We start from the raw sequence: 20,160 nt of genomic DNA, 5'->3' as shown, positions 1-20,160 counted from the left end.
AGTCTTTCAATTTCCACCCCTCTTTCTGAGAATCCAGAGAGAAGTTGCTTATCTGCCTTACAGCTCAGACAGGTTTTCAGTGAGAAGGCAGATGGAAGGAAGGGGAATGTCTCTGCTTTGAGAGCCATAATTTCATCCAAGTTCTAGTCATGCATCTTATGGGGAGGAAGGACACATGCATACATGTGCAAAGTGATCTGCCTGGAGTTTCCCACCTCCCATCTTACACTCACTACCTTCAGTTTGACAGACACAGGATGTAGTCCATAAACAGAACCTTCCCATTTCATGATTTTTAAAATATGAAAGACAAGGGAATTAGCAGAAACTGATCTGGAGGAAGGTGTGAAAGACACCCTAAAAAAAGAAAGTTGCAACTGAGCCAAAACCATGCTTCTAATCATCTCAAAATGGTTTGATACAAAGATCTGTTTATTACCCAACAATGTGACAGCGTATATACAAATACAGTGTGGAATGTGACATTTACATGGAAATTTAAGTACATCATGCACAGACACTATTGCAATGTTATTTTAATAGTTCCAGAATATTAAGCTGAATAAATATTCCTTGCTTCAAAAAATCATTTTTACTTTTACATAAAAATATATAATATTGCACTCTTTACAAGGCCAGCAGTTTTGCATATTGGTTTGTAACAAGTGGAATTCTACTTTATAAAAAAATAAGCCTTTGTGAGCAAAACCCCAAAACTGGGAGCACAAAAGCACCCCAAAACCACGACGTTTGTCTTTTTTCTCTTAAACAAAGCACATCACATCAACATGAGCCAGGAAGCTTTTCAGTCTGTTATTTGGACCTTACATTAACATTTAGACAGAGAAAAACATGACTAAAGCCATCCCATACAATGCTGCTACAATAATACGCAGTTTAACACTCAATTCATACAGTATGCAGCCACTTGCTTAATTGAACCAACAACGAGCTTTTGCATCGTGAACCATGAGAACATTTTTCTTAAATTTTCCTAGTTTGAAAAGTTCTTCTACCAGGAAGTCTCAAGAATTTCTGAAGACTAAACAAAAGAAGTATAAAGATTTTGTGTGTGTGTGTGACCTTCATCATGACCTGACAATTTCATGTAAAGTGTTCTGAAAGCAGATGAGCCTTAAACATGAGAAGATATAGCAGTTTGAATGGCAACAGCAGAACATGTCGGTGATAAAAAAGCAAAGCAATTTAAAAGGAAAATGTAATTACATCAGACCTGCGTAGCGTTCTTGCTTTACCATTTGCATGACTAGCAGGCACTCAGTCATGGTGCCAGGTTTAGAGGTCTTCAAATCCATCAACTGAAATACTAATTTTTCATGTGGCCCCGGATTTCAAATTTGTTAAGCCGTTCATGACAGAGGCTTATTTTTTCCCCCTCATAAAATAGCACCCAGGAATACACAATAAATTTGCACAGTGTATCTATGTGAATCTTTCCCAACCATCTGATGCTTATGAACGTTGATTATTCAAGCAGTTAGATTCAAACATTTTACAGTGCATTGAACCTCAATGACACTAGAACAGGAGCACATCTGTGCCTTCTTTAACACCTCTTTTTAGAGCTCTGGAAGATAAGCTGTGTGTGTACATAATATATGTTCTGCCACAGAACTGTGATAGCCAACTATCACAGGGTTAGGGACTTCACACTGCATTTGATCTAACCACTGTTTCATGATGCCACGAGGTGTCTACCCATCACTAAGACAAATATTTTACTGTCATCTCTTGCAAAGACTATTACATTAACAGAGAAGATGGCAAAAATTACAAATACCGAGATAGCAGAAATTTGATTTTTAGCATTAGAATACCATAAGATGGTGCAAAAAGCACCTACTAAGTTCCTTGCTTCTCAAAAAAAGCAATTTTAAGTGGTTGTTGATTTTAAAGTTTTGGATTGCTTATCCCAGAGCTAACCATATGACACTCAACTAATCTGATATACATATGCTGACATTTGAATAGATATTTACAGAACTTGATGCTGCTGATACTTTACAAACTAAGAAGAGGAATAAGCTTAATCAATTTTTTTAAATACTTCTGTCTGAGAAGTGATTTAAAAAAATACAGTTGGTGTTTTATATTGCAGCATTGAGCATTTCTTAGTCACTTTGCTGGCATTGGATAATATGACCAGAGCTTCCTGCTGACCTGGATATGCTTTGAGTTTGTGCATGCACATACGCAATCTTACAACCACCTTAGGCTGCTCCTTTAAATAAACTTCCCATCTATTCAGTCGTTCTAGAGACATTCAAAGTCCAGTTAAATAAGAGCTCCTATAGCCTATTGGGATTAAAGTGCATCAGAGACATGAGTTAGCAGCAGCCACGCCGTCACCCAGCCGCGTAGCTGCTGAGGAAGGAGTAGAACATGGGCAGCTTCAGGCGCTGCTGGTCCTTGCGGCACCAGGCGATGACATTCCCATCACTGTTGGCCGTGAACAGGTGATGGCCGTCGCAGGAAAACGTAAGGCTGCAAAACAAGGAAAGAGTGACTCTTTTTACCAAATGTGGCTGTTTAGAATGCCAGAAGACACTAAGTGCCCGTGAGAGTTCAGGCAACAAAGATGAGCTGTCAGGGGACAGGCACAGCTGCCCAGTGCCTACATTAACACAGCAATGTGTTTGCATATACCTGCTTAGCCATTTGTAGCCAAAACAGGCTGAACTGCAGCTTTGGCCAGCATTTCAACATCCCCTGCAGTTTAATACTCATTTCTTTGCAGTGTCACAGCAAAGGGCAGGATTAGTAGCAAAATCCTACCATCTTCCCTTGTTTTTGAAAGGAAGGATTTTCTGCAACAGAGCTCAGTGCCCTCTGAACTTGCTTTGCTGACAAAGGCAGAAACTAAATGCATTGATTTCATGGCACAGCACAGGACTTTTGTCCAGATGAGCATTTCTTGAGCTGTAACAGGGCTAGAAAAGCCCTTCAGTCATGCTGTGGGTAATGTTAGAGATCATGAAGGTCAGCATCCATTTACTATCACATTTAAGCAGGCAACTGTAAATTATTCAATAGCTACTAAATCGTTATCAACAAGCTTTGTGAAATATGCTGCTTAAAGGAGGTAACAAAGACAATAACAGCTATCAGATAATCTTTTTCACTTCTGAAAAAAAAAAAAGGTAAAATACCATTTAAAATCCAAACTACCAACAGCCAAAACACATTTTTTCAGAGTAATTCATTACTATGCCAACATTAAGATGAAATTTTGGCATAACTCTAAAACGTTTGTGCAGACTACTGTACTACTGGGGATATCAAAGTCTCAGTCCTTTGACTGTGTTCTGAAAACACTCTGGCATGAGAATTCTGCTCATCTAAATCAAGATAACTCATAAAACTAGCTACACAAGCACTCCAAAATGGCAGCTTCCAGGCTACTCTAAGTTTGCATCTTCACCATTTCCCTCCACCATCAGAAAAAATGGAAAAAGAAGCATTTTCATTTAATTTTGAGGAAGAAACACTCTTTCTACTTAAGGCTGGCATAGTTAAGATTATCTCATTTTAATGCAGATTCTGAGGAAAAAAAATTAAAATGAGAGGAGTAGCTCTGGTTCAGTTTTCAAGGGAATCCTGCTAATTTCCATCTGCCAGCAGCAGAAGCTAGTTATTACTGTCATTACAAGTACAGTACACTTGTGCTCACTTTGCTTTCATGAATAATTAGTAGGTTTGCACCGCTCTTTTTAGGCATGGGTGTTTACCTCCTATTTTCATGTTTAACACTCTACTTTGACTACTTTGTTGTGGTTTTATTTGTTGGTTTGGTTTTTCTTCCCTAAAGAGAAAAATGCATTCATTGTATATTTAAGATCTTTTTACCTTACAATTGGTTTGGCTGACTTCGAAAATGTTATTTCTCGTACTGGCTTCAAGTCCCACGTACTCCACAGTCTGAAAGAAAGAGCCATTTTCTTCACACTTGCTTTTACAAATACTCCAGTGATAAACAATCTATTTAGCAACTGCTAAGACTGGGAGCTGAGTAACAGCTTGTCCACCTTCTTTAAAGCCAAATACCAGCATGATGTTTGGCTACATGCTCTCAAACTGTGAGCCTAAGTGATAGAGCATTTTAATAAATAAACATTTCAAATGCTTACCTTACAACTCCATTTTCAAGGCCTCCTGCAATCACATTGACAGACACACCTTCAGGCTGGTTAGAGAAAGCAACAGAGCAAATACTTTCCCTGCAGTGCACGTGTCCAACAAGATCACCATTAACTGTCCAAAGTCTCAAATCACTGCCTCCTCCAACTGCAACAGAACATAGCATGGGAGTATTAAAAAAATAAATCTAGACAACAGTTAAGTCCAGAATATTTAAATATTATGTGGTAAAGAATCCAACTTCTTGAAAGTTCATAAGGTTTAAATGACTGAGTGACGTCTGCAATTACTTCTCTCTCTCTGAGACAGGAAGCACACAAACCACCAAGTCACTGCAGTGATTAAGAAAACATCACATCCTATTTATGGAACCTTTTACTTACAAAGCACTATGTGAATTTACCTAATGACCAATTTTCATGTACTAACAGGGAAGGGACTAAGATGGAATTCATACTAGCTATCCAAGCAGTTGGTACTCATATCTTAGCCTGCTTTTTAGAAAAACACTTCAAAAAAAGCAAGCATAATTCTCTTACCTGGTTACCTGGCATTATTTGATTCCATCAATGAACTAACAACCCAATTACTGCTTTTGTCGTGAAAGGAATTGTCTTAAAAGGAAATGTAATGTTGCTTACTAATTAAAGAATCTAATGTTTTGCAGAAAAAGAAATTGTTTTGTGAGCTATGGAAATGGACTTGAAAGTCTCCAAGTAAGTTTAAAAATCTAAGTATTAATTTTATGAAATTGCCAGACTAATTCCCTTTGTCCTTTAATACCCTTTGTCTGTGCTGTGTAATACATGATACTCCCCTGAAGAATTGTACCGTTGACAAAAAAATCTCTGTAAAAATGAAAGCAACCAACATCACAAAATGTGAGTCTCCCAGGCATCTTTGAAATTTCAAGTCTTTTCATAAAGATACCAAGCTGTTGCCCTTCATATCTCTACATTATATTCAAACACCTGCCCGATCACTTCTGGAAAAATTTGCACATTACTATGTAAAAAAAGTAACATGTTTCTCCTGTGTGACTGAACGCATCCTCAGATGATTAACACACACTCAGTTACTAATTTAATCACAAGACTCATGATTTGTTTGGTCTGCAAGTCAAAACAGATTTCTTGACTGAGTAATATACCTGAATCACAAACTGTTGCAATATCACCAGTGGTTTCACTAGCTGAAACTGCAGTCACAGGACTCTTGTGTCCAGCCAGACTCTGGACGTAACACAGCCTGAAGAAAACAAAGGGAACAAGCCTAAATTTCAGACTCAAATGCAGAAAAGGTCCTTTGTGGAAAATATTAAAAATAGTTACATGAATTTCAATCAACATTTTGCACAATTATGGTGTTTTTAATATTCACTATAAATGGGAAAAAAAACAGTAAGGATTTTACTTCATAAGAAGACATACACAAAACAAATTCAACTAACTTCAAAGGGGCTAAGGTACCCAAGAGTGGGAAAACCTGTATTTGTAAGAAAGCTAGGTGAATGAGTTACATATATACTTGTACCTGTTCAAATCCCATATTATGCAGGTTCCATCTCTGCTGACACTTATCATTATACTGTATGGCTTGCACACAAACAAGCTTGTTATTTCTGCTGTGTGTCCATACAGATGGACCTGTGACTCCATTTCTATCTCTGAAGGCTGAAAAACAGCAAGATAAGACAAACTCTCATGAAAAAGAAAATTAATGTCTCTTTTCCTAAAAAATATAAGCCTAGTTTAAGTCTTAGATTTCAAAGAACGGTTCCCATTGTTTTTAATAGCATCATTTTAGCAACTATGTTCATGCTTTATTATGTTTAACACTTTATAATGTGATAAAACATAGCTATCATTGATGTTCAACTTTTTGCTTCCAGTGCTTTAGCCTCAGCAAATATATTGAGGTGATCTCATGAAACAGAATGAAAAACTACTGTAGTTCTGTCTCAATTACACAGCTTTAAGTCAGTTGATATGTTTTCTGCAAGACTGCTATTTCCATACAACAGTGAAATGACAGTTCAATATTTTAGCATCTACTTGGAAACAGAAAGAAAAACCCAGCTCCGAAATTGTCATTCTCTGTACAGCAAATTACTAGGAATTCCTCAAGTTGGTGCCAAATTCTTCAATGATACCAAGCTCATAAAACATGCAGAAAGTCAAGTTTAAACACAGAAATTGCTAGGTAAAAACTAAAGCAGCAAAATTTAACACAAAACAACACTTTTTATTCAAGTTATGTAATTTGAAATGGTTCAGATTTCCTGAAAACTGGCTAAGTTGAAGGAGCTGCTTAACCAGAATGCTAATGCTTTATTTAAGACAACTTGCTCTACAGAGATTAGAATAATCTTTGTAAAGGAAGAGAACAGTTCTCTGCTTGTTTCCTCACCCATGTTGGAGCACATCTTCTGCATTTTTGTATAAGGGTACAGGATGCCTACCTATAGCAGGCCTACGAAAAACCTTCAAAGTTCAAACAGACAAGATGAAAGTGTTCATATGCTCAAGTCACAGGTGTAGAAAATTTATATCTTTGCACTAAAAGGAACAATCTGATCTATGTAATATTGCAAAAGGCAATGCACAGTCTGACAACAGAAAGACCTACTAGTTTGCTCTTGCTACTGAGCATCTTATCCTTTTAACACATTTATAAAAGTACGCAGGTGTCATTCTCAGTGACAGCTCACACATGAAAATCCTTCTTTAATAATCCTTCTCAGTTAAGAGAAAAAAAAATTATACCAAAATTTTCTGTAACAGCAACAGACAAGACTTGTGTTTTTATGAATAACTGATTTTGATAACCCTTCTACTGTGCTCCTCCCACTTCCTTCAAAGTGTTTCCTCTTGATCTGCATTCAACACTTGAACTGAAAGCAGCACTGACCTTTAGCAGCTTCTCTCTATCATACTAATAGCAATGGTTTATTGATTCTTCTAGCAAAAATATTGCAATGAGACAAGCTGGAATTCTAACACCAACTGTATATAAGTTATATGAAGTTCTAATAAGTCATGAAATAGATATTTCTCATGCCTGAAATGTTTTCCCCTTCTTACTTCCCCTCTGTTTTTAGGTGACAACCCCTGAAATGGTATCTAGCTCTGAGAAAACATGCATATATGTATCTACTTTAATTAGCAGCTCTTCCTGCCTACAGCACTGGAGTGCAGAACTGAAATGATTACTCCCAGTTGTACCCAAACAGTCCTTCAAGTGCACTCTGTGTTTGCAAGACACCTCTAACAGTCAGCAAGTGAAGGCTGAAATAATGTGCACAACCAGACACCTGTGGCTGAGGGGCTCACACAGGTGTGACACTGTCAGCACAGATCGCTGTGTCTAAGCAGTACTTGATGGGGTTTTCACCATCATAAGGCAAGGAAAAACAGATCACCTGAAGCACATTTCTGAATTCTGACAGCATGCCTTTGAGTTCCCATGGCAAATTCACAATGTGATATCTACTTCCTGCCCATGCACAGCATTTATACAGATGTGAAACAAGGCAAAATATTCATGTTTCAAGTACTGCATTATAACAAACTGTTCACTTTATCACTGATCAGCTGATGAGATGGATACAGAACAGATGTCAGGAAGCACATTTGCATTCCCTGCAGCCCTAACTTGGGTAACTGATGCAACAACAGGAGCTACAAAATTGACACAAGTCTCCCTGCCTGGGACACAGAAAACTGTCAGTGCTGAGAAATTCAGCAAAGGTGGTCTCAAAGAACATCATCTGTGCAGATGAACAGAAATCACTTTTTTCTAGGAAACAGAAGGAACTCAAGAACCATAACCCTACTAACTAGAGTTTATTTTTAGCTTTGCACAAAGAAAGTATATTTAATTTCTATAAAAAAAAATTAACTGGAATCCAAGTCTCAGTACAGGTGACTTACAAGTTCACTATTCCGGGGAGCAGTTAAAGTGCCTAACTTATGATTCAAATAACTAAAGTTTGCAAGCTTGAAGCTCTACTTCATTTTCTATACTCAAAAGTGCTGCTGAGCTTAGGAAGTATGAGTGGCAGATCACCAGAAACTGGAAGAAAGCCAAGGGAAAAAAATTTAGAAATCACTGTGTTTATGCTCTTCCCAGTCTAAGCATCTGCTGTTTGCCACTATTGAAAACAGAAAACTGGGTAGGCATAGCAGATCATACTCTCTAGCTCATGCTAATGTAGGGATTCAAGAGCACCAAGGAGTACAACACCAAAGATGTTTGCCAATACCTCTATCAATCTACATGCAGGAAATCAGTTTAGTTCAGTTGTCACTATGGGTAATATTGTAGACACACCTAAAATGAGCTGTTAGGCAAGTTGCCTACTCTTTGTTAAAACTATGGAGAACAGAAGTTTCTACTAAAGAAAGTATGGAAGATTCAGATGGAAGCTTCAAAACTCAGTCAGAATCAGATTTTTAATTTAGAGTTTTATTTGTGTTTTTTCTATTTTTTCTATTTACATCACTTGTATTAGCAAAGAGTATCAAGGGACTTTCTACTACTGTCAGTATTTTCCACTAACAGATTAAGTAATGCAAGTTACTTTCTCTCTTCCCTACTCACAACATTTCCCCTTGGAGAGCATGACAAAGTAAAGAGGCTTTGTGGTTAATATATACACTGTCTGAGAATTCATCCTGCTCTCTGTAGTTTAAGTGCCCTCTGCACTTATAGTTTACTTTGGGGAATTGCACTCCACAGCTTCAGTTAAAGCCTTGAAAGGCTCTGTCTCCTTCACAGAAGAACCTATTCCTTAATGCAAGGAGCTCCACTGTGCCAGAGAGCTTCAGCTCCAAGCCCTGTCCTGAACACAGCCACTGCTCTACATGTTGTGCACTCAGGTGATGAGGGCTGACTGACGAAAAACATGCAAACAAACATGATGTCAGAGGAGCCTTCAAAAATAAATACTAAAAATGCAGGTAATTTTTTTAGCAATTATCCAGAATATGGCTCTCTCATTTTTAAAAAAGTCTGTTTAAAAAAAAAGACTAATACTGAACACACTAAATCCTTTATTATGAATTTATCCAATGTAACTTACTGTATTGCTGGTGAATCTGTTCATATATGCTGTGATGACTCCAGATTTACTACCTGTGAACAGCTGACAACTGTCTGGCACCCAAGCACAACTTGTTACCTTGAAAAGACAAAACAAAGCCAGGAAGAAATTAGAACAGAAAAACTACTCTAACTGCTGTTTTTATTATGCCACAGCATTTTGTCAAACGGATTCTTTATTGGTTATCTTGTGAAAAGCCGTGTAAAACACCTAAACCAAAGAAAATAAAGAGCTAAAATATAGCTGCTCTAGGTTGTACTTGTTATTATATCAGAAACAGAGTAAAGAGAGTTTTATGTAGACTGGAATTCACAGCTAAAGAACAGTGAACTAGTGCAGACTTTAACATCATCCACCAACATCTTTCTGGCAGGATCTTACCAGTCACTGGATTGTGACAGATTATGCTGTTTTCCATAACAATCTTTTAGACAGTCTTTTTCAAATGGATCCTGAATTATAGGAGTTATTCTAACAAGAAAACCTATACTTTTTTCTGTATTGATCTTTCTTGGGACAGAACTTAAACCTTCTTAAATTCTCAGCAAAATTCTATAGGAAGGAAAAGCTACAAAAATCAAATTAATTCAAAAAGAATCTTTATCTAGTACAGAAAAACAACAAGGAACAAGACACAAGGGTGGAGCCATGAGGAACACATTCCAAAGGAAATCAAAAAGAGTATAAGGAGTTGTGATTGAATGCTTATCTCGAAAAAAAAGCTAAAGCAAGAGTACCCCACTGCCAAGTCAAGCCACCACTTAAACTACCAATATTAAATTGAAGAGCAAGAGACTGGTTTTGTTTTACCTGATGGAGCTGTGAGCTCTGTATAAAATTCACTGGAGGTTCACTTTGTTTGCTTTTGAGTCGTAAGATGTTATCAGCATATCCCCAGCTCAGGATGGCTGACCACTGAATGTCAGTGCTGTGCATGCTCCTCACGCCTGAAGGGAGGCACACAGGGTTGTGTCACGTGCACAGCAAGATGCAATCATTTTAACAGTCACTAACAAAAGGCTCAGGTTCATGTTTTTAATCACAGGATAAAATGTCATACCCCCCCCAAAGTTTCAAAATAAGGTTTTTCCATTAGGCTCTGTAACCTGTAACATATTATAAACAAACGGTGTTCAGAGACTGAATGAACATTCCACCTTCTCCAAAGACAACTGGAAACCTGAACAAAACTTTTTTGAGGAAGAGTTGCATCTTTTGAGAACAGAGAAAAGGGGCAGACAGTACTTCCCACCTGGAGAAATGAGTGCTTGTAACTTCAAGGGGAATGTTACTTGTTTTTGTTGACTAAATGTGAAGTGATTTATATTTAGACAGCCTGCACTAGTATATACCATCAAGAAAACAGAAGATTGTACAGAATCTTCTAACAGTCTCAATAAAAATCCCTCCAAGAAGTTTAACTGAAAGCAGAAGATTCTTCACCTCTGCTTTTTGACTGTTAACTTTTCTCATTGCCTGCCTCTAAAATCCATTTCTGAAGTTTTCGTTTCTGTTGCAACAAGTGTTTTATCATCTGTTCTTCAGTTCTCGGGCTCAATCTACTGGCAAAGTCCTAAAGTTAAATTCTCATGCTTCAGTCACTTCAATGAAAAACATGAACTTAATTACATAATTAAGTACTGTTGTTTTGAAAATTATAAGTAAAATCTACCCTCCAGTAAAGATACCACACATGTGGAAGCTGTTAATGGAATTATAAATTAATCTTTAGCAAAAGCAACTAAACTTGGGAAGTTTGCTGAAGAACAATAGTAGCATTAGATTTAATTTTTTTATGGGTCATTTAACATATATTGTGCATATATGTTCCTACCTTGCTCCTTGCTATATATCATCAAAAGGCAAAACTTGCTGGACAAACCACAGATAGCTTTAGTTGGTAAAGCCTGGAGAGAGCCAAACCTTTCTCCATGTGGTTGGCTAAAGCAGACAACAGGGTCTGGAGCACTTGGGGAACCAACATATTCTCCCCACTTCAATCCTTTTATCCATGGTAATGGACTCTAAAACAAGCACAGACAAGGTTCAAATTATAGATTTTTTTCAGGAAAACATGATTTCATTAGTAATGCAGAATGATTCATGTCAGTTTCCTATAAGCAATCACATGGTAAGGACAGCTGAAGTCTTTACTCTAAAACCACTAGAAAGACAAGTTCAAAGCACTTTAGTACCATCAGTTAAACTGTTAACTTTAAGGTAGTTCTACTCCATCTTTAAAGGTGTAGGCAGTAAGCTTCTAGTTCAGCTAGTTAAGTGAAAAATACACATCTCTAAATCCAAGGATGCAGTTTCTGACTGGACTTCAGGGAAGACAAGTGCTTGAAGTGAAGAAAGTTTAATTGTGCTATAGGCAGTAAAAAAGCTGAGGATGGAAGAAAGCACACTACATGTTTTCTTGCTATAGGTCTGCAGATAGATTCTACAATTCATCACTGAAAGTATAAAACTGGTTAACTGAAATGCTTTCCAACACCTACTTGCCAAAACCAAGATAAACTCAGATCTTAGTTTACACAAAATATCACAAATGCATTAAAGTAATTTTCACTATCACTTACTAATCTTGTGTATTTTCTTTACAGTACAGTATAGCAAGTAGCAATTTTAGGAAGAAAATTCTAAATCAAGGGTACAGGGTACAACAATTACAGCACACGGATATTAATTAAACGATCTTGCAATTGAAAATTACATACTGGATAAATGATTTCCTTAGTGTGTTCTCTGGTTTCTCTGAAAGCAAACTGCACTAGTAATCCCATGGCAGCAGGAAGTTCTCCTTCCATGATAAGCCTGGATCCAGGTCTACTAACATGTGCTGCATGAAACAGCTGGCGAGGTGTTTGCCCATATGTTTTTATCATTGTTTCAAGGGCTCTTCTCTGAACAGGATCTTCAACAGCAGAAACATCCATCCCAAAATAGGTCTACAGGCAAAAAAGAAAGGGGAGGGGCGAGAATAAGCTTGTCAGGTTTGTCTTTAGGAAAAATTTTGCAACACATAGGCACAAATGCAGAGGCGGAGTATTCAGTTGTTTGCTTAAGGTGTGGACCAGAAGCCATCCCATGACTGTGCTGACTAAAGAGCCACTGAGAGCAGGAACCTTGTCACCTCCTCTTTACTGGAACAAACTACTCCTTTAAGGATTACCATGTGAGCTGCTCCTACATATGTGCCATCACTAATTTCTGTCAACAAGGTTTTTTCTGAGACCTTGACCAATCTGTGTGAAACTGGAAGGGTTGCTGATGATAAACAAAAGAATTGGGAAGAGTTGGAGAAGTTTATTTTCTTTACCTCTTTTTAATGAGCATATTAAAGCTCACTTTTGGGATAGAGAAGGAAAAAGAAAACCTCATACTTCAAGACAGTGGAAATTATTTCCTTCTATTTATCTTTTTCATGCCTCTCCAATTGTGCACCACACAATTTTCCTCAGTCACACTAAAGGCCTTGAGTTTTCACTTTAAAGAAATGATGAACATGCAAACAATCTTTGAAGGTCGAGGTACTAACTAAATCAATACTTAATCACAAAAAGAGTAAAAGAAAGGGAAGTATTTGGATGGCTACTTGAAAAAGCCATCACTGCCAAACACTACCATTTTATTAGCTTTTCCAGCCATAAAACAAACACTAAAAACATGAAACATTTGAATGCATTTAAAACCAGGACCACCTGCTGAGTAAACCTTGTGATAGTAAAGACTGAAGCTAAAGAATGCAATTTAAGATATCCATGGTGCAATTAACCAGTAAAACTCTGGATGTATTTACATTAAATGAAGATTTATTTGAAATTAAATTTACTGCAGAGAAAAGTGCTCATTAGAGGGACAGAACACAGGATGTGCATGAAGGAAAACACCATGAGCTCAGGACACACAGAACTATTTCAATCTTATCAGAAGCTGCAGCAGCCCCTGCCTAAATTAAAAGCTTTTGAATTAGGCAGAAGCAGATACCCAGCAATCAAACTACTGCAAGCCAACAACTATCCACAAGGTCTAAACCCCAGACCTGATCATCCCCCACACCTAACTGCTCAAGGCAAGAAAGGGGAATAAAAATTCACTAGGTCTCACAATGCCTCCTGGGATCTTACAGTTCAACGCTGAAATTGTTAAAGCCTTTTCTTATTCTTCAACATTTCATGAAGAAGGGATCCTGTTTCATGCTTGATGTTTTCCAAGCAAGTCAGACCAAACTCTCCCCAATTAAGTTACTAAGGACAATGAACAAACACACTGCTTAACAAATACTTACTGCAGGATGAAAGACATTAATAGCCTGAACAGAGGCCTTGCCTTTTTGCTTATAACCAAACACCAAGTCAATCCAGTGACAGATTGTCTGGGAAACATGATCAGATTCCAAAGCCTGACGATGAATCAAGATGAACAGACGAGGATCATTACGGGCCCAGGGTGGAAGATTGACATGGTTAACTCTGTCACCATTTTGACGCACTCCAAAATCAAACCCTAGAAATAGGGGAGTGAATATTCCAACATTTTATTTGACAGTAACTTCAAAAAGGTCTACAGAGTTCTGAAACTCAACCATTAAGCACACTGATTAACAAACAACAAAGCAGCATCATTAACAAGTCCAAAACGCAAAACGCATTCAGCTGTACATACTCATTCAAATAGAAAAATGAGAAAACAGTATACTCCTTTGCCCTGCTGACAAAATTAGGGAAAAACTTAGCTTAATTCCTACAAAACAACTTTTTGCATATCCCACAAATCTCTGCCAGATTTCTCCCATACATCTACTAGTGAGCATGCTTAGCCAAGGGATATAATGATATAAGCTCAATCATACAGCTCATTTGGGTATATAGCTCTGTTGTCATCTCAGCATACCTTCTCTGTTAACTAGAAAGTCAGGAAGGTAGAAAAATTCTGGTATAAGCTCCTTTACATCAGTCATTGATTCATACGAAGAGAGGCGCCAGGTTGTATTGGTAGAGTGAAAAGTTCTGTCTGGGATGTCAAAACTTTGATCTGTAAAGAAATCCAAACTCATTTGTTACATTGATGATGGACACTAACAGTTGCACATCTGCACCTTCACATAGTTAACTGTTCTCTAGTTAGCCGAGAACATTTGGAATTCTCTTATCTCCATTGCTATGTGTTATGCATGGACTGCAGGTACAACAGAGGTCAGCTTTTTATGCTAAACTAAGGTATAAACATCTTAGAATCTTAGAAGAAACTAAGGTATAAATATCAGATGACCAGCTTTATAGTCTAGCTTGATAATTTCAAGAATGGATCTACCATTAGAGCATACCAGATTTAATTTTACCAGGCTCAGCTATCTGGAATTTGAAATATCTGAAAACCTATGCTTAATAAGGTTGTAACTCCTAGGTTATTAGAACAGGGCCTAGATGTAAAAGGCAAATAGAAGCAAACGCAACCTTACCTTGATAAGCTAAAAACATTTTAGTAAAAGGTGGCAGCCTAACTAGGAAATGAAGTACAGTTCCACTGTTAGAGTAATGAGATCCATAGTGATATGGTTGGACAGGGGGCATTGGATCATCCTCTCGTGCTCCTTTACGGTACTCTTCTTCTAAATACTTGAAAAATAGGAGAGAATAAAAAAGGAAATTACAAACCTCCTCCTCAGATGCATTCCAACAACAAAAATAAGAGCTTGCCTAAATTGTTTAGGAATAAGCCCTCAAAATTTTTCAGAAACATACATTCAAAAGTCATCTGGAATCAAATACACTTTTAAATGTCTAAAGACACACAATCACTTTTACAATCCAGTTAGGTGTCAAAGTCTTTAGCCAATTTCAATGACCTGTTTTCCATTATTTATTACTTTTGCTTTTACCCACTCCCCCATCTTGTTTCCCAACACAGCTGAGTACTCGAAAAAACAGTATTTGCAAATAATATAGTAGACCATGGTGGCACAGACCAGCTTGAAAGTCAAGCTGCAGATGCTTTAATTCCCCAGTATGTTGCTATTTCCTACAGCCTTTAAAACATTTTAAAGAGAAAAAAAATCAAAAAGCACAATCATCATAGTAGGGCATGTTAAAATAAGAGTACTTGAGGGAAAACAGCCTTTCTGTTATCAAACAGAAAAATAGCAACAAATTCCACCAAAGTAACGTCAACTAAACTGCAGCAAATTATCTCCCTGATCTTTAGGGATCTTTAAATGTATACAAGTTCCCATATAAGGTGGCATCCATTTAAATTCCTCAACAGTATCACATGGATGGGCTAAATTGATTTGGGATTTCAGGTATAGGAAAAAACACAAGTTTCAAGCATGTTACAAAACAATTCCTAGGAAATGCTTCCTGGAAAACATACTGGAAATAAGAGTTCTGTAGCCATCAAATACTGTATTTGTGGCTTCTTCTTCCCCAATAAATGCATGTTACGAAAACTAAAGCCACTGTCATTTATCTATGGGACAAAGGCAAGAAGAAAATGTTATCCAAATTACCTTGTAAGTATCCACATAACGATCCTCTTTTTCTTTAGATTGCACAGCGATTGGTTTGACCAGGTTTCTGCAACAAAAGCAGTACTGATATGTTGTAATTTTTATTACAATATTGATTCACATTATTAAGAATGACACCTTTAATATAATAATTTTGGAGAAACTTCAGAAAATAAAAAAGCAACTTCTAGTTAGTGCTAAAGGCAAACTCAGATCCACAGCACAGTAACAGGCAAGCAAATGCCAAGCGCCTCAGTCAAATCAGAGATACTATAAAGGCAAAGACTTAGCACACACAAATGTTAAATCAGCATAACAAATTTATTAGGGTGGGACAATACACTCAAATCCATTCAAATAGAGACTGACCAAGTAATTGACCAAGTAATTTTTATAGCATTTCCTTTTCTATTTAATTTTTGCTAATTGGCCTGGAAGTCTGTAATCATATGAATTTAAACATACAGCTTCTATTTAATTCTGTGAATTATACAAAGCCTACTAAGACAGTCTAAGTCCAATACATTGCATTTGAATCTACGCATCTGTTTAATTTCAATATCCCAGCCAAAGCAGACAGTTATTGTAAAAGCCGAAGTTATTAGAGATGAGGCTTGTCCCTGAATATTCCATTTGTGTGTGTGCAGTTTAGTACAACCAAGCTAAAAAACTATATAGGATGAGCAGTTTGAGTATTTGGAAAAAAAGAGTTGCAAGCATTTCATATTACCTATATACCGAGGGATCATTTAGGTCCAGCGTTTCATTGGTGTAGTCAGAAAGTATAAAAGGAAATACTGGATATTGCATGAGATCATTGAAGGAACGACCAGCATGTTTGTTTAAATGAGTCAGATATTCAAAGTTAGTAATCTGTCCTGTGCACCACAGGTGGGTCAAAGCAGTGATGTTTCCATATTCCAAAAGGTTAGGCAAATTGTTAGTCAAGATGTTGTGGTACACATCATCACGGACCTAGAAGAAAACACCATAGATTTAATGATACAGCTTAAAAGTTTAAAACTGCCAAGAGTAAGTTTCTCTCATTTTGTATATTTCCAGATATCTGCTGTAATAGAATAATGTCTAGTATCACTAAGATTCTTTAATGTCTTAACAGATAAGAGATGTGTTTTACAACATGCCTATGATCATCCAGAAGCCGAGCTGAACCAAATTCTTTCAAATGTATTAAGCAGAATTTAATTAGTCTATGCAACAAGTCTCCTTAAAAACCTAATGTATGAATATACATGTTATAAAGACACAGGAAAATGCTTTGGTGTATTACTCTGCATTGGTGCCACAGTACCTTTGTATTATCAAAAGCCAAGAGTAAAGTTCTGCCATTTGTCAGAAAGATTTCCACAGCATTGTCTCTTAACTGCCACCACCGCTTATGAACTTCCTTAATTTCCTCATAGGTCCAAGAAAATGATGCTGGTTCAGTTTCTCCATGAAAACTCTGTAGAATTTGCAATTTAGAAAGTCATTTTAAAAAGTGGATTTTCCAAACAAGAAACCTTTCAATGCCGCCGGTTTATAACAATACAGCATATCACAAGGCAAACTTTAATTTTAATGCAATGCTTTAATACATTGTTGTGATTTTCTTTAGCTACTTTCCCCATCCTCCACTCTCCTCAAGGCAGTGGGTAGAACATGACATATGCTCCTCAGCTGCTTCACTTTCCTACCCAGCACTAGCAAGCAATGCCACATTTTCAAGGACTCTTAAGCTAAAAATATTGGACAATCAGAGCAACCAAAGCTTTGTTGTGAATCCCAGCTCTGACAGTTCTGTGAAAGACAAAGCAGCTGGTAGCATCTTAAACCACAAGAACTGTCTGTTCAGTAGATGCAAGGAAGAGCTCTGTAAAAGCAGTTTAAAGCTTTCAGTAGTGCACTGCATATCTTGATTACTTTTACATATCTGTTAGATGTATAAGCAATTTACACATCAGTCTCTGTCTATCAGAAGGATTAGTTCAGCTCCCATTTCCTGCATGAAGCAATCCTCTTGTACAGGAAAAGGGAGGAGCTAGAACATCATATATAATAAAATCCAAGAATGAGATGCTGTGGAGCACAGCACAAGTCATACACCTGTGACTTTCTACACTTCACAGTGCCCCGAGTTCTACTAAGGCAAGTTCTCAGGTGCAGATTAAAGCAAACTCTGTGCACTTTGCTGATGAACTCAAAGCAATGGACTGCAAAGTGCAGAAGCCTCTCACATCACCCATTCCTCATTCCCTCCCAGTCCCAGGCCCACATCTTTCCTGTTTCCTTCTATCACCAATTCCATAGCCAGGGTCAACAGAAGCAACACAAACCAAACTAATCAGTTTGGCTAGCTTTGTCTAGACATCTCCAACTCTAGTACTACTGCCACTGAAATTGCTGAAGAAGGAACCTAGTTATGGCCATAGTTTGGAAAAATTAAAGCTGAACAAGATGTTTTAACACTTACTGAATTTTCAATTGTGTCTGAAGCATTATCTTCAACAAAATACATGCCACATTTTCCTACAGCAAAAAATAGTAATGAAAAGGTACGTGATATTGCACAATGCATCTTTGGGTTATAGAAACAGTATTCAAGAGTTAAGAATGCTAAGAATAGTATCTAGGGCAAGACAGTACTTGACAGAAATACAATTTATCATTCCACATCTTTTAGTAAGTGGTCTGCAGATCTTAAAACTTACTGGCAGTTCAAACAGCACTCATGAAAACAGTAGAGAGGAAATATATAAAGTATGCAATCCACGAAGTCAGGCAACAGCTCAGTTATAAAAAATTAGCCAGGTTTATATATACAGCAGGCTCTTACACCAAAAATTCTGACTGAAAATTCTACTTACCTAGCAATAGTTCACCAGCAGTCTCTCTAGAAGGTGCTACACTTACACATCTTCGATTAACTCTGAAATATTTCAAAGTGGAAATGCTTATGGATTATGGAAATGCCTATCCTTATGGATTTATGTACCTTTCAGCAGACCTAAAACCAACCTAAGCCAAACGCCCTGCAAGGTTGCACCTGAAGAAAAACTGTCCAACAACATGAACAATGGTTCATATCCCAAAGAGGGAAAGAAAATAGAACCTCAACTTTCTAGACTTGCTTATGAGTGTATTTATACTTACTTCTTTGCATGTTCTCTGCAGCCATTTTAGGCTGTATTAGTGCCTGTAACAGGTGGCTAACTGACACAACTGCAGAGTTGAGTAATGCAGTGATAAAAGCAGAGACGATGGAAAGAAAATTTGCTTTTGAGCTCTGATGGCAAGACCTACCAGATCTTAGATATCTAGGACAGGCAGTGCTACTCAGCAAAAATAAGAGCTCCCATCAGGTTATCTCACAAGCCCCATCCAGAGCACAGCAGATGGTATTTGGTGGCTCTAGTATTTTGCTTTTGAGTAAAGCAAAAATGCCTACTATTTTTGAGACTAGTCTCATTTCCCACTCGAATTTTTAAAAAAGTTTTTTAAGACAAAAAATGTTTTTTAGACAACTGTTTCATTTGATTGGGAAAAGATAGAAAAGGGAAGCAAATGTTATCCAAACTCACCTTATATGTTCACTTGCAGCTTTGTCCTTTACAGTAGAGGAGTGAGAAGAATGTGTTTTGTCTTCAAATAAGTAAGACAATGGAGTTTTTATCACACCTACAAAGACATCACAAATAATAAAGTAGTAATAGTCATGACAATTCAGACATTAGGTTACATTCAGCATTGAAGATGTTTTAATTACCTTCCTGTTTCTGCCTGTCTGGTAGAAGGTATTTGTTTGGAATAGTTAGGTAGCACCTCTGCAAGCGGCGCCTCTCTCTGTTTGGCCCCTCTGTTGGATCCAGTTGCCAAGAAGTTGGATAATAGACTGGGTCATACCAGAGTGCTCTGGTAAAAAAAAAAAAAAAAAAAAAAAAAAAAAAAAAAAAAAAAAAAAAAAAGGTTAGGAGTTTGGCAGCAGAGACAGTATATGTGCTTGTTAATTCTGTTATTTAACTAGTAGAAAGATAGAAGTTACACTGACATACACTGGACAATTATTTCTGAAAAAGTATTATAAGACTGGATTCTGTAGTTTATTTTTATGAGCTATTCCACTCAATGACTTTTCACAAGCTGCTACTGTAAGACTGTTCTTGGAGGTACTCAGTCTAATAAAAACAGCAGTACAATGCATCCAACACTATTTTGAAAACTCTGCTGCTGCAAACATGAGATAATACTAGTTCTGCAGTGGTGAAAATACCAGAGTTTGGTTTCTTATCAACGTTTATGTCCTTTTTTCTACCCTGTTTAGTGAACAGAGTATCTAGATGCTAATGTAAATAGCATGACCCCAAAAATATTATTTTACTCCATCTGT

General features: G+C 37.2%; 1 protein-coding gene across 1 annotated transcript in view; it reads right to left on the bottom strand.

Moving 5' to 3' along the window:
• Window positions 1–411: 411 nt before the first annotated feature.
• LYST (lysosomal trafficking regulator) overlaps window positions 412–20,160 on the bottom strand; it is a 76,301-nt gene continuing 56,552 nt past the window's right edge. Inside the window, exons 35-53 of the mRNA XM_066315691.1 lie at window positions 19,540–19,685; window positions 19,355–19,451; window positions 18,641–18,702; window positions 18,247–18,302; window positions 17,086–17,238; window positions 16,504–16,748; window positions 15,774–15,840; window positions 14,727–14,883; window positions 14,159–14,299; window positions 13,554–13,771; window positions 11,983–12,213; window positions 11,097–11,286; window positions 10,073–10,209; window positions 9,242–9,340; window positions 5,692–5,831; window positions 5,309–5,406; window positions 4,149–4,305; window positions 3,868–3,939; window positions 412–2,505 (exon numbers count right to left, since the gene is read on the bottom strand). Coding sequence (XP_066171788.1) covers window positions 2,367–2,505; window positions 3,868–3,939; window positions 4,149–4,305; window positions 5,309–5,406; window positions 5,692–5,831; window positions 9,242–9,340; window positions 10,073–10,209; window positions 11,097–11,286; window positions 11,983–12,213; window positions 13,554–13,771; window positions 14,159–14,299; window positions 14,727–14,883; window positions 15,774–15,840; window positions 16,504–16,748; window positions 17,086–17,238; window positions 18,247–18,302; window positions 18,641–18,702; window positions 19,355–19,451; window positions 19,540–19,685 — 2,605 coding nt within the window. The 3' untranslated portion in view covers window positions 412–2,366. The remainder of the gene's footprint in view (window positions 2,506–3,867; window positions 3,940–4,148; window positions 4,306–5,308; window positions 5,407–5,691; window positions 5,832–9,241; window positions 9,341–10,072; window positions 10,210–11,096; window positions 11,287–11,982; window positions 12,214–13,553; window positions 13,772–14,158; window positions 14,300–14,726; window positions 14,884–15,773; window positions 15,841–16,503; window positions 16,749–17,085; window positions 17,239–18,246; window positions 18,303–18,640; window positions 18,703–19,354; window positions 19,452–19,539; window positions 19,686–20,160) is intronic.

Source organism: Sylvia atricapilla, chromosome 3, assembly GCF_009819655.1.
Source record: "Sylvia atricapilla isolate bSylAtr1 chromosome 3, bSylAtr1.pri, whole genome shotgun sequence".
Taxonomy (NCBI): domain Eukaryota; kingdom Metazoa; phylum Chordata; class Aves; order Passeriformes; family Sylviidae; genus Sylvia; species Sylvia atricapilla.
This window is presented reverse-complemented; position numbering and strand designations above follow the sequence as displayed.